Source organism: Nerophis lumbriciformis, linkage group LG03 (genome assembly GCF_033978685.3).
Source record: "Nerophis lumbriciformis linkage group LG03, RoL_Nlum_v2.1, whole genome shotgun sequence".
Classification (NCBI taxonomy): domain Eukaryota; kingdom Metazoa; phylum Chordata; class Actinopteri; order Syngnathiformes; family Syngnathidae; genus Nerophis; species Nerophis lumbriciformis.
Window position 1 is genome coordinate 3953230 of NC_084550.2, and position 15245 is coordinate 3968474.

Below are 15245 nucleotides of genomic sequence, written 5' to 3' on the forward strand. Positions count from 1 at the left end.
TATATATATATATATATATATATATATATTATATATATATATATATATACGTATATATATATATATATATATGTATGTATATATATATATATATATATATATATATATATATATATATATATATATATATATATATAGCTAGAATTAACTGAACGTCAAGTATTTCTTATATATATATATATATCAGTGTGTGAATGTGTGTGTGTGAATGGGTGAATGTGGAAAATAGTGTCAAAGCGCTTTGAGTTCCTTAAAAAAAGGTAGAAAAGCGCTATACAAGTACGACCCATTTACCATTTACCATATATATATATATATATATATATATATATATATATATATATATATATATTTATATATATATATATATATATATATATTTATATATATATATATATATATATATATATATATATATACAGGCCCGGCCCTAACCAATCTGGCGCCCTAGGCAAGATTTTAGGTGGCGCCCCCCCACATCGGCAGTGAAGTGTATATACTCACAAGAACCCGAATAGCTTTGTCTGTGACCTTTTTTTTTTTCAACTTACAACTATACCTAATATATAAAGGGGTGGAAAAGTGACTATTACCTGCAGGGCAAACATTAGCTAACCAGAAGGCAATAACAATGTAAACAAAAAACAGCTGCTTAAAAGATCTAATACAAATGTCCCTGGGGAATGTAAGGTGGGAGTACTGTAATTACCTAACGTTACATTATTATTTTCCATAACAATTTAGCCCCCTCCACAATATTAACCCGAAGTTAAAACAGAACTAGCTATTTATTGATTAGCAATTGCCGAATCATGTAGCATTAGCTTAATGCTAAAAAGCCAGGTTACTATCACATTCTGTAACAGACAAATAATTTCATGTAGGCTAACGTTACCTACCTGCTACCTCTGTCTTTTCTCGTTTCTCCTTCTCTTCTTTTCTCTTTTTTCTTCCCTGGGCACCTGACAGTTTTGGCCGTTTTGACATCTTGTGTTGATTTTTTGATGTGGTGACGTCCAAAAAGAGTCATGATACGGGAAGGGAGGGGGCGCACCGTGCGGGGGGAGGGGGGGGGGGGGGGGGGGGGGGGGTAATGTTGTAACAAATAATATTTCTATTAAATAGGCTTTACTTTGCATTTTAATTAACGTGGGATTATTTTTTGTATTTAGAAATAGTACCAACTTTTTTTTATTTATTTATTTTTTTTCTCCAACATTTGTGGCACTGGCGTGGCGCCCCCTAATGGACGGCGCCCTTAGCATTTGCCTATACGGCCTATGCCACGGGCCGGCCCTATATATATATATATATGAAATACTTGACTTGGTGAATTCTAGCTGCAAATATACTCCTCCCCTTTTAGCCACGCCCCCAACCACGCCCCCGTTTCACCCCGACTACGCCCACCCTCCTTCCCCCACCTCCCGAAATCGGAGGTCTCAAGGTCGGCAAGTATGATATATACAGCCCGGCTGCCAGCCAAAAAATTTTTAATTGTCATTTTGAAGAATTCATCTGAATGTGCATGAACTAGTTCTGTTCAAAATTGTTAGAAATGTCAAATGTTTAAATATTAACTGTCAGTTTACTGTACTGTGCCAACTGTACTACTATATGAGTACCTATTTTCTATTGTTTCATTGAAAATAAAACAGCAAAGTCCATTTGGCTGTCGTCTGTTTTAATTATGAGACACAATTGTGTCAAAATCATAATTTTTTTAATTTCATGCTTGAAATAAGAAATTATTACTTTAAAAAAGTAGTTTTATACTTGTGAGTGTTGATGACACAGCTTTGCAACACTTGATATTCTCGTTTCAAGCATGTTTTACTCAATATAGGTCATCAAATCTCAGCAACAAGCTGTAATATCTTACTGAGATCATTTAGGACCAAAACACTTAAAACAAGTAAAACACTCTAACATAAAATCTGCTTAGTGAGAAGAATTATCTTATTAGACAGAAAATAAGCAAATATCACCCTTATTTGAGATATTTCATCTTACTTAGATTTCACTTTTTGCAGTGCACAGTGTCCCCTAAACCAGTGGTTCTCAACCTTTTTTCAGTGATGTACCCCCTTTTTTAATTCAAGTACCCCCTAATCAGAGCAAAGCATTTTTGGTTGAAAAAAAGAGATAAAGAAGTAAAATACAGCACTATGTCATCAGTTTCTGATTTATTAAATTGTATAGCAGTGCAAAATATTGCTCATTTGTAGTGGTCTTTCTTGAACTATTTGGCAAAAAAGATATAAAAATAACTAAAAACTTGTTGAAAAATAAACAAGTGATTCAATTATAAATAAAGATTTCTACACATAGAAGTAATCATCAACTCAAAGTGCCCTCTTTGGGGATTGTAATAGAGATCCATCTGGATTCATCAACTTGATTCTAAACATTTCTTCACAAAAAAAGAAATCTTTAACATCAATATTTATGGAACATGTCCACAAAAAATCTAGCTGTCAACACTGAATATTGCATTGTTGCATTTCTTTTCACAGTTCTTTTTGACAGACATTTTAAATAAATCTCACGTACCTCTTGGTATACCTTCAAGTACCCCCAGGGGTGCGCGTACCCCATACTTGCCAACCTTGAGACCTCCGATTTCGGGAGGTGGGGGGTGGGGGGGTGTGGTCGGGGTGGGGCGGGGGGCGTGGTTAAGATATATATATAAGAAATACTTGACTTTCAGTGAATTCTAGCTATATATATGTATATATATATATATATATATATATATATATATATAAATAAAACAAATACTTGAATTTCAGTGTTCATTTATTTACACACATAACACTCCTCTACTCATTGTTGAGTTAAGGGTTGAATTGTCCATCCTTGTTCTATTCTCTGTCACTATTTCAGAACACACACATTATACAAATATACATTATAAAATCAATAAGGAAACGGGAGCTCTAATTTGGGAGTCTGAATTAGGATCAGAAGTTCCTATATAAACATTGCGCACCCACGTCGCCTTTTTGTATTGATTACTGCAGCTGTGCACTGGATTCATTCACAAATACAAACTACAACTCACAAACACTTTAGAGTTAGGCTCCACCATCAGAATGTGTACTTAAACTTATAAAGATCACATGGATATTATTCAGTGAGTTGATTCACCAAAACTAACCTGTTATACAGGAGGAAAAAGCACACAGGACGTTTCAATTGTTCACAGACTGGTCGCGCTCATCAGAATGACAAGACACTTCCGGTCTGCAGGTGATAGCATTCAATTGGGAAGAAACGCCCTACTGCCCCCTACTGACCAATGTGAATACTGATAAATGTGTAATGACAGCTCCAAAAACGAATTCAAACCACAAAATAAAATAAATAAATCAACACAAAAATGTGACACATTATGGGTGGGTCACATATGCATGTACAGTAGATGGCAGTATTGTCCTGTTTAAAAGTGTCACAACATTGCTGTTTACGGCAGACGAACTGCTTTACGGTAGACAAAAACTTGACTGCGGACTCAGGTCCGCATGGAGCTGGAGGGGGCGTGGCCTCCAGCTCCGCCTGAATTTCGGGAGAAAATTTGTCCCGGGAGGTTTTCGGGAGAGCCGCTGAATTTCGGGAGTCTCCCGGAAATTCCGGGAGTGTTGGCAAGTATGGCGTACCCCCATTTGAGAACCACTGCCCTAAACTAGTACTAATCACCTCCATTACGGCAAATAAACGGCATCTCTTGGTATCTTAAGTACGACGCTAATCATGTTACACAGAGAGACAAAGCCAGGAGCCGGCATGCTAATAGCTAAGCTGACCAAGCTTTTAAACAAAAGAAGAAAAAAAGCGCTTCGTAAAGTTCAAGAAGAGTCGATGGAAGCACATTGCAGCAGAAAGATAATAAGATGAGAGAGTGTTAAGGGAGGATCAAAGAACAAGAACGTGTCAGCATTGTCACAGTCAGTACAGTTAGATCCATAAATTGGTAGTGTCGATACCAAGGGTAGTATCAGTATACGATTGATACCAAAGTGCACAGATCAATTTTTTTTTTTGCTCAAAATTTGTCATTTTTGTTCATCCATCCATCCATTTTCTACCGCTTGTCCCTTTCGGGGTCGCGGGGGGTGCTGGAGCCTACCTCAGCTGCATTCGGGCGGAAGGCGGGGTACACCCTGGACAAGTCGCCAGCTCATCCCATCACAGATAGACAGACAACATTCACACACTAGGGACCATTTAGTGTTGCCAATCAACCTATCCCCAGGTGCATGTCTTTGGAGGTGGGAGTGGCCTATCCCTAGACGCATGTTTTTGGAGATGGGAGGGGCCTATCCCTAGACGCATGTCTTTGGAGGTGGGAGGGGCCTATCCTTAGACGCATGTCTTTGGAGGTGGGAGGGGCCTTTCCCCAGGTGCATGTCTTTGGAGGTGGGAGGGGCCTATCCCTAGACGCATGTTTTTGGAGATGGGAGGGACCTATCCCCAGGTGCATGTCTTTGGAGGCGGGAGGGGCCTATCCCCATGTGCATGTCTTTGGAGTGGGAGGGGCCTTTCCCCAGGTGCATGTCTTTGGAGGTGGGAGGGGCCTATCCCTAGACGCATGTTTTTGGAGATGGGAGGGGCCTATCCCTAGACGCATGTTTTTGGAGATGGGAGGGGCCTATCTCTAGACGCATGTCTTTGGAGGTGGGAGGGGCCTATCCTTAGACGCATGTCTTTGGAGGTGGGAGGGGCCTATCCTTAGACGCATGTCTTTGGAGGTGGGAGGGGCCTATCCCCAGGTGCATGTCCTTGGAGGTGGGAGGGGCCTATCCTTAGACGCATGTCTTTGGAGGTGGGAGGGGCCTATCCTTAGACGCATGTCTTTGGAGGTGGGAGGGGCCTATCCCCAGGTGCATGTCTTTGGAGGTGGGAGGGGCCTATCCCTAGACGCATGTTTTTGGAGATGGGAGGGGCCTATCCCTAGACGCATGTTTTTGGAGATGGGAGGGGCCTATCTCTAGACGCATGTCTTTGGAGGTGGGAGGGGCCTATCCTTAGACGCATGTCTTTGGAGGTGGGAGGGGCCTATCCTTAGACGCATGTCTTTGGAGGTGGGAGGGGCCTATCCCCAGGTGCATGTCCTTGGAGGTGGGAGGGGCCTATCTCTAGACGCATGTCTTTGGAGGTGGGAGGGGCCTATCCTTAGACGCATGTCTTTGGAGGTGGGAGGGGCCTATCCTTAGACGCATGTCTTTGGAGGTGGGAGGGGCCTATCCCCAGGTGCATGGCTTTGGAGGTGGGAGGGGCCTATCCTTAGACGCATGTTTTTGGAGATGGGAGGGGCCTATCCCTAGACGCATGTCTTTGGAGGTGGGAGGGGCCTATCCTTAGACGCATGTCTTTGGAGGTGGGAGGGGCCTATCCTTAGACGCATGTCTTTGGAGGTGGGAGGGGCCTATCCCCAGGTGCATGTCTTTGGAGGTGGGAGGGGCCTATCTCCAGGTGCATGTCTTTGGAGGTGGGAGGGGCTGATGGGAATGGGCCACATAGAACCTTGATCGGAACATCCAAAGTTTAAAATCCGCCTTTCCTTCTTTGATTTGTTTCCTGATTGTGTCATCTTCAGAAAGATCTGCGACCCCGGCTTGACCTGCTTTGAGCCCGAGGCTCTGGGCAACTTGGTGGAGGGGATGGACTTCCACCGGTTCTACTTTGAGAACCGTAAGACCCCCGCCCTCGCCCCGTCCGCTCATGTTGTTGTAAGACGCCATGCTAACTCCTCTGCCCGCTGTTTAGTTCTGGCCAAAAACCGCAAGCCCATCCACACCACCATCCTCAACCCGCACGTGCACCTGATCGGCGAGGACGCCGCCTGCATCGCGTACATCCGCCTCACGCAGTTTGTGGACGAGCAGGCACAGCCGCGCTCCAGCCAGTCGGAGGAAACCCGCGTGTGGCACCGCCGGGACGCCAAGTGGCAGAACATCCACTTTCACTGCTCAGGCGCCCCCGCCGCACCGCTGCAATTAGGTACGCTAACTAGTTGGTTAGTTTGCTGATTGCTTCGTAGAGCTAGTTATCCATTAGCTTACGTTCTCTATTCATTGGTTGGTTAGTGTTGCGTCGACCATCTCTTCCTCCGAGGGAATCTAAGTTACTGGTCAATCCCAAGTTCTTTCCATGACATATATGCTGAGTAAGAAGGACCATCAAGACAGAATTGGAATATTTTCAAGTTTTACTAAAGCTTTAGGAGATCGGCTTAACCAATACATTCATATCGGCTACTCTAGTTGATCTGACATTCAAACGGAAAAGCCAACTCATTGCACACAAAGAAAGCCCCCGCCCCCCCCCCCTCCCCCTCGCAACACTGATAAGGAAGATTTGGGGGATTGGTTTCACATTCCTGATGGTTTAAAACACTAAACAGACAATCTGAAGACAAAGAGAGACTGGTAGAATATACAAAGGAAAAGTGCTAGCTGATCCAAACATGGCTATGAATAGAGAAATAACTCTTAAACATATATGCATCCTCCACATTAGTCGCACACTCACTATGGCCACTAGTCAAATACTTAGTTAGTGTGCTTTTATTTTGTGCTTTTTAACAAGTTAGTTGGTTGGTTAGAACATTTGTTTTAGTAAGATTGCAGCCAGTGTAACTTGGTTAGTGTGTTTTACTAATATGCACCAAGTGTTAGTTAGTTATTAAATGTGTTCAGTAAGTATAGTCTGTGTAACTTAGTTAGTTAATTAGTGACATTTTAGTAGTGAGTAAGCTAGGTAGTTAGTACAGTTGTTTAGTAAGAATGCAGTCTGTGTTAGTTAGTTAGTTAGTTAAGCAGTTAGTTAAGCAGTTAGTGTGTAAATGTGTTTTAGTTAGTAGGCAGCCAGTGTGACTTATTTAGTGAATTAGTAAGTTAATGTTGCGTCGACCAGTTCTTCCTCCAAGGGAATCTAAGTTACTGGTCAATCCCAAGTTCTTTCCATGACATATATGCTGAGTAAGAAGGACCATCAAGACAGAATTGGAATATTTTCAAGTTTTACTAAAGCTTTAGGAGATCGGCTTAACCAATACATTCATATCGGCTACTCTAGTTGATCTGACATTCAAACGGAAAAGCCAACTCATTGCACACAAAGAAAGCCCCCTCCCCCCCCCCTCGCAACACTGATAAGGAAGATTTGGGGGATTGGTTTCACATTCCTGATGGTTTAAAACACTAAACAGACAATCTGAAGACAAAGAGAGACTGGTAGAATATACAAAGGAAAAGTGCTAGCTGATCCAAACATGGCTATGAATAGAGAAAAAACTCTTAAACATATATGCATCCTCCACATTAGTCGCACACTCACTATGGCCACTAGTCAAATACTTAGTTAGTTAGTGTGCTTTTATTTTGTGCTTTTTAACCAGTTAGTTGGTTGGTTAGAACATTTGTTTTAGTAAGATTGCAGCCAGTGTGACTTGGTTAGTGTGTTTTACCAATATGCACCAAGTGTTAGTTAGTTATTAAATGTGTTCAGTAAGTATAGTCTGTGTAACTTAGTTAGTTAATTAGTGACATTTTAGTAGTGAGTAAGCTAGGTAGTTAGTACAGTTGTTTAGTAATAATGCAGTCTGTGTTAGTTAGTTAGTTAGTTAAGCAGTTAGTGTGTAAATGTGTTTTAGTTAGTAGGCAGCGAGTGTGACTTATTTAGTGAATTAGTAAGTTAATGTTGCGTCGACCAGTTCTTCCTCCAAGGGAATCTAAGTTACTGGTCAATCCCAAGTTCTTTCCATGACATATATGCTGAGTAAGAAGGACCATCAAGACAGAATTGGAATATTTTCAAGTTTTACTAAAGCTTTAGGAGATCGGCTTAACCAATACATTCATATCGGCTACTCTAGTTGATCTGACATTCAAACGGAAAAGCCAACTCATTGCACACAAAGAAAGCCCCCCCGCCCCTCCCCCTCGCAACACTGATAAGGAAGATTTGGGGGATTGGTTTCACATTCCTGATGGTTTAAAACACTAAACAGACAATCTGAAGACAAAGAGAGACTGGTAGAATATACAAAGGAAAAGTGCTAGCTGATCCAAACATGGCTATGAATAGAGAAAAAACTCTTAAACATATATGCATCCTCCACATTAGTCGCACACTCACTATGGCCACTAGTCAAATACTTAGTGTGCTTTTTAACCAGTTAGTTGGTTGGTTAGAACATTTGTTTTAGTAAGATTGCAGCCAGTGTGACTTGGTTAGTGTGTTTTACTAATATGCACCAAGTGTTAGTTAGTTATTAAATGTGTTCAGTAAGTATAGTCTGTGTAACTTAGTTAGTTAATTAGTCACATTTTAGTAGTGAGTAAGCTAGGTAGTTAGTACAGTTGTTTAGTAAGAATGCAGCCTGTGTTAGTTAGTTGGTTAGTTAGTTAGTTAGTTCGTTAGTGCGTAAATGTGTTTTAGTTAGTAGGCAGCCAGTGTGACTTATTTAGTGAATTAGTTAGTTACTGTTGCGTCGACCAGTTCTTCCTCCAAGGGAATCTAAGTTACTGGTCAATCCCAAGTTCTTTTGATGACATATATGCTGAGTAAGAAGGACCATCAAGACAGAATTGGAATATTTTCAAGTTTTACTAAAGCTTTAGGAGATCATCTTAACCAATACATTCATATCGGCTACTCTAGTTGATCTGACATTCAAACGGAAAGGCCAACTCATTGCACACAAAGAAAGCTCCCCCCCCCCCCCCCCCCCCCCCACCCCCCCTCTCCCCCTCGCAACACTGATAAGGAAGATTTGGGGGATTGGTTTCACATTCCTGATGGTTTAAAACACTAAACAGACAATCTGAAGACAAAGAGAGACTGGTAGAATATACAAAGGAAAAGTGCTAGCTGATTCAAACATGTCTATGAATTCAGAAATAACTCTTAAACATATATGCATCCTCCACATTAGTCGCACACTCACTATGGCCACTAGTCAAATAGTTAGTTAGTGTGCTTTTATTTTGTGCTTTTTAACCAGTTAGTTGGTTGGTTAGAACATTTGTTTTAGTAAGATTGCAGCCAGTGTGACTTGGTTAGTGTGTTTTACTAATATGCACCAAGTGTTAGTTAGTTATTAAATGTGTTCCGTAAGTATAGTCTGTGTAACTTAGTTAGTTAATTAGTGACATTTTAGTAGTGAGTAAGCTAGGTAGTTAGTACAGTTGTTTAGTAAGAATGCAGCCTGTGTTAGTTAGTTAGTTAGTTAAGCAGTTAGTGTGTAAATGTGTTTTAGTTAGTCGGCAACCAGTGTGACTTATTTAGTGAATTAGTAAGTTACTGTTGCGTCGACCAGTTCTTCCTCCAAGGGAATCTAAGTTACTGGTCAATCCCAAATTCTTTCGATGACATATATGCTGAGTAAGAAGGACCATCAAGACAGAATTGGAATATTTTCAAATTTTACTAAAGCTTTAGGAGATCATCTTAACCAATACATTCATATCGGCTACTCTAGTTGATCTGACTTTCAAACGGAAAAGCCAACTCCTTTTCACCCAAAGAAAACCCCCATCTCACCCTCTTTCTCCAGATGTTCGTCCTCCATCTTGTGTGTGAGGAGGAGAAGGAGGAGGAGGAAGAGAGGAGGAGAAGGAGGAGGTGACAAGCACCATGCTGGAACTTGAAGCACATGCCAGGCGGGCACCACCATGGACCACTACCACTACTACCACCACCCACTAGAGGGCGTGCTGGCTCGTTGGTGATTCTTTCTTCCTGTGCTCTCCTTCTTTCTCTTTTTTCTATGTGTGGTGTCACTGCACTGAATAATACTACTACTACTACTACTACTACTACTACTACTACTACACACCTCATGTGTACCATGGAACTTATTAGTGATGCCAGTGGGTTCTAGTTCAAGGATTTTTGTCCACCTTTTTAAGGAAGCATGCCCCCCCCCCCCCCCTTCTTGATTACAATGGCTGTTTTTTATGGTTGATATTTGGTGGAAAATGATTGTTTTTGTATTTGGCTTCTCTGTGTCAGCTGTGATACCTGCGCCCACTCTCATATCTCACCTGTGGCTACTTTTTAAATCATTTCTTGTTTTTTGTTGTTGTTGTTGTTGTTGTTGGACTCGTTTTTTTTTTTTTTTTTTTTTTTGGCAAGGGGGCGGGGTCACGCCTGGCGAGTGTGAGTGCGTCTTCTCACTCGAACAAGCTACGTGGTTAAAAGTGCCAAATGTGCCAGACGGGAAGTGAAGACATGACAAGGAAGGGGTTCAAACCTTGAAAGTGGAACGATAGGAAATCAAGTCCAGTGAATTTGGTCTGTTCCGGGGTCAAACTGCTACCCTGTTTAGACTTCAGACTTGGACAAACTTTATTGATCCACAAGGGAAATTGTTCCACACAGTAGCTCAGTTGCAAAGGAGGAAAGTGTAAGGACGGAAAGGATAATGCAGGTATAAAGTAGACTAAAAATGTAGCGTAGTAGCAATATAAAATATAACATATGTCATATTTGTCATGGCATCTATTAAACAAGACAAGAGGCAAAGAATAAAACAGAGACAGAATTCAATTTCCATCCATCCATCCATCTTCTTCCGCTTATCCGAGGCCGGGTCGCGGGGGCAGCAGCTTAAGCAGGGAAGCCCAGACTTCCCTCTCCCCAGCCACTTCGTCCAGCTCCTCCCGGGGGATCCCGAGGCGTTCCCAGGCCAGCCGGGAGAGATAGTCTTCCCAGCGTGTCCTGGGTCTTCCCCGTGGCCTCCTACCGGTCGGACGTGCCCGAAACACCTCCCTAGGGAGGCGTTCGGGTGGCATCCTGACCAGATGCCCGAACCACCTCATCTGGCTCCTCTCGATGTGGAGGAGCAGCGGCTTTACTTTGAGCTCCCCCCGGATGACAGAGCTTCTCACCCTATCTCTAAGGGAGAGCCCTGCCACCCGGCGGAGGAAACTCATTTCGGCCGCTTGTACCCGTGATCTTGTCCTTTCGGTCATGACCCAAAGCTCATGACCATAGGTGAGGATGGGAACGTAGATCGACCGGTAAATCGAGAGCTTTGCCTTCCGGCTCAGCTCCTTCTTCACTACAACGGATCGATACAGTGTCCGCATTACTGAAGACGCCGCACCGATCCGCCTGTCGATCTCACGATCCACTCTTCCCCCACTCGTGAACAAGACTCCGAGGTACTTGAACTCCTCCACTTGGGGCACGATCTCCTCCCCAACCCGGAGATGGCACTCCACCCTTTTCCGGGCGAGAACCATGGACTCGGACTTGGAGGTGCTGATTCCCATCCCAGTCGCTTCACACTCGGCTGCGAACCGATCCAGTGAGAGCTGAAGATCTTGGCCGGAGGAAGCCATCAGGACCACATCATCTGCAAATAGCAGAGACCTAATCCTGCAGCCACCAAACCAGATCCCCTCAACGCCTAGACTGCGCCTAGAAATTCTGTCCATAAAGGTTATGAACAGAATCGGTGACAAACAATTCAATTTGGACTCAATATATTGAGGAGAGTCGCCCGGACGTTGTATCCTTCTACAATCTCCAAAGATTGCACTCCTCCTTCATTATTTGACTTTCTCCCCCCCCCCCCCCCACCTGACCACAGCTGCTTCCAGAGGGAAGTGGGTCGTAAACAGCGTTGCCTTTGGTTACCGAACAGTTCCAAAAGGAGAGGTCGCAAAATAGTTCAAAAAGAGTTCCGTAAAATAGTTCAAAAAGAGTTCGTCTGGAAATTGGGCAGATCCTTGGTTTGAAGTCCTTGGGCCAGAACAACATCCTTCTGTTGATTACCATACATGAGAGAACACAGGAACACCATCTTGCTCCCCCCCCCCCTTACACAGTGGAGTTTTACGAGCCTTACTCTTGGTAGGTTTCAAAAGACAGCCTTTTGTCTTCTTGTCAGGAACACAATGTAATACAAAGTTTTTGTGATGATTTAGAAACAATTATTCTAACAATATATACATAATATCTGTACAGTATATGATATATTATATTATATCATATGTACCATAGGTTCAAACTCCTCAGCCTTCCCGGTAAGGTCTATTCAGGTGTACTGGAGAGGAGGCTACGCCGGATAGTCGAACCTCGGATTCAGGAGGAACAGTGTGGTTTTCGTCCTGGTCGTGGAACTGTGGACCAGCTCTATACTCTCGGCAGGGTCCTTGAGGGTGCCTGGGAGTTTGCTCAACCGGTCTACATGTGCTTTGTGGACTTGGAGAAGGCATTCGACCGTGTACCCCGGGAAGTCCTGTGGGGAGTGCTCAGAGAGTATGGGGTAACGGACTGTCTTATTGTGGCGGTCCGCTCCCTGTATGATCAGTGTCAGAGCTTGGTCCGCATTGCCGGCAGTAAGTCGGACCCGTTTCCAGTGAGGGTTGGACTCCGCCAAGGGCTGCCCTTTGTCACCGATTCTGTTCATAACCTTTATGGACAGAATTTCTGGGCGCAGTCAAGGCGTTGAGGGGATCTGGTTTGGTGGCTGCAGGATTAGGTCTCTGCTTTTTGCAGATGATGTGGTCCTGATGGCTTCATCTGGCCAGGATCTTCAGCTCTCGCTGGATCGGTTCACAGCCGAGTGTGAAGCGACTGGGATGAGAAGTCCGAGTCCATGGTTCTCGCCCGGAAAAGGGTGGAGTGCCAATCTCCGGGTTGGGGAGGAGATTTTGCCCCAAGTGGAGGAGTTCAAGTACCTCGGAGTCTTGTTCACGAGTGAGGGAAGAGTGGATGGTGAGATCGACAGGCGGCGTCTTCAGTAATGCGGACGCTGTATCGATCCGTTGTGGTTGAAGAAGGAGCTGAGCCGGAAGGCAAAGCTCTCGATTTACCGGTCGATCTACGTTCCCATCCTCACCTATGGTCATGAGCTTTGGGTCATGACCGAAAGGACAAGATCACGGGTACAAGCGGCCCAAATGAGTTTCCTCCGCCGGGTGGCGGGGCTCTCCCTTAGAGATAGGGTGAGAAGCTCTGTCATCCGGGGTGGAACTCAAAGTAAAGCCGGTGCTCCTCCACATGGAGAGGAGCCAGATGAGGTGGTTCGGGCATCTGGTCAGGATGCCACCCGAACGCCTCCCTCGGGAGGCGTTCCGGGCACGTCCGACCGGTAGGAGGCCACGGGGAAAGACCCAGGACACGTTGGGAAGACTATGTCTCCCGGCTGGCCTGGGAACGCCTCGGGGTCCCACAGGAAGAGCTGGACGAAGTGGCTGGGGGGATGGAAGTCTGGGCTTCCCTGCTTAGGCTGCCCTTTGTCACCGATTCTGTTCATAACCTTTATGGACAGAATTTCGAGGCGCAGTCAAGGCGTTGAGGGGATCCGGTTTGGTGGCTGCAGGATTAGGTCTCTGCTTTTTGCAGATGATGTGGTCCTGATGGCTTCATCTGGCCAAGATCTTCAGCTCTCACTGGATCGGTTCGCAGCCGAGTGTGAAGCGACTGGGATGAGAAGTCCGAGTCCATGGTTCTCGCCCGGAAAAGGGTGGAGTGCCATCTCCGGGTTGGGGAGGAGATTTTGCCCCAAGTGGAGGAGTTCAAGTACCTCGGAGTCTTGTTCACGAGTGAGGGAAGAGTGGATGGTGAGATCGACAGGCGGCGTCTTCAGTAATGCGGACGCTGTATCGATCCGTTGTGGTTGAAGAAGGAGCTGAGCCAGAAGGCAAAGCTCTCGATTTACCGGTCGATCTACGTTCCCATCCTCACCTATGGTCATGAGCTTTGGGTCATGACCGAAAGGACAAGATCACGGGTACAAGCGGCCGAAATGAGTTTCCTCCGCCGGGTGGCGGGGCTCTCCCTTAGAGATAGGGTGAGAAGCTCTGTCATCCGGGGTGGAACTCAAAGTAAAGCCGCTGCTCCTCCACATGGAGAGGAGCCAGATGAGGTGGTTCGGGCATCTGGTCAGGATGCCACCCGAACACCTCCCTCGGGAGGCGTTCCGGGCACGTCCGACCGGTAGGAGGCCACGGGGAAAGACCCAGGACACGTTGGGAAGACTATGTCTCCCGGCTGGCCTGGGAACGCCTCGGGATCCCCCGGGAGGAGCTGGACGAAGTGGCTGGGGAGAGGGAAGTCTGGGCTTCCCTGCTTAGGCTGCTGCCCCCGCGACCCGACCTCGGATAAGCGGAAGAAGATGGATGGATGGATGGCATATGTACCACATTACAGTATATGTAATTAGCTAGTATTTAGTATTTATTTGAAGAGTTCAAACTAAAGTTCTCTCCTCACGTCAATGCTGCCCCCTGCTGGAATTTTCCAAGTATTGCCAGAATGGATGACATAATGCCTTGTGTTTATTTGCGCCGAAGTGCAGCTTCCACTTGCTCTCCTAAGACAATCACCGCACAAAATATCAACTTCTATATTGTTTGACTTTTGAAATATTTTATTTTATTTGAAAAAACAAAATGAGGGCACTTTAAGCGTTTCTCTTCTTGGGGATGCTGAAGATGAAAGTTGCCTCCTCTAAAAAGGAGAGATTTGTGTTTATTATGGCACAAAACAGACCCCGCCCCCTTTTTTGACCACTTCCTGTGCACAAGTAAAAGTGCGTGTGAATGTTTTATTTTCATTTAAATGTTTGTTATGGATGTTATTCTACTGATGTTTTTTTCTTTGGATTTATTCATTTATACATTTTTTTTTTTTTAAAGGGGTACTTTTATTGTGGCGTGAAAAACCTCATGAGATGGTTTTTGTTGTTATTTTTTTTTAAGTACTATTTATTTTTGTGTCGCTAATTAGCTTAGCTTAGCATGTGCCAGTCTCTTTAGTGAATTTTTTTTCAAAGCAGAAGACCGAGGAAAGCTTTTGTTGTTGCTTATTGATCTTTGTCAAGGCAAGAACCCTATTGATCTTGAGCTCCTTTTTAAAATGGCTTACATTAGTTAGGTTTCTGCTTAAACAGATTTTTTTTTTTTTTTTCCAATTTTTCTAAGATTATTTTGCTTTAAAAAAGGAAGTAAGAACCCTATTGATTTTGAGTTATTATTATTGTTGGTTTTCCTTTAAAAATAAGATGTTGGAATCTAGCTCACTTTCTGCTAAAACGGATATTTTCTTTCATCAATCGGGGATTGTTAAGATTTGTCAGAGAAAGAAGACTATTCATTTTGACGATGTTAAGACAAGATGGCCTAAGGGTTAAGGTTTATCAATATTAATTGTGGTTCTGATAAAACCGATATTTTCTACCAACATTTTTTTAAAGATTACTGGGCTAAAGCGCAAGAATGCTG

At 44.0% G+C, this 15245-nt stretch overlaps 1 protein-coding gene across 19 annotated transcripts in view; it reads left to right on the forward strand.

The window, feature by feature from the left end:
• camk2b1 (calcium/calmodulin-dependent protein kinase (CaM kinase) II beta 1) overlaps positions 1 to 10554 on the forward strand; it is a 222250-nt gene extending 211696 nt beyond the window's left edge. For all 19 annotated transcript variants that reach the window (XM_061932069.2, XM_061932087.2, XM_061932079.2 and 16 more), the window contains 3 exons: positions 5600 to 5694; positions 5770 to 6003; positions 9563 to 10554. In XM_061932069.2, coding sequence (XP_061788053.1) covers positions 5600 to 5694; positions 5770 to 6003; positions 9563 to 9588 — 355 coding nt within the window. In that variant the 3' untranslated portion in view covers positions 9589 to 10554. The remainder of the gene's footprint in view (positions 1 to 5599; positions 5695 to 5769; positions 6004 to 9562) is intronic.
• The last annotated feature ends 4691 nt before the right edge of the window (positions 10555 to 15245 follow it).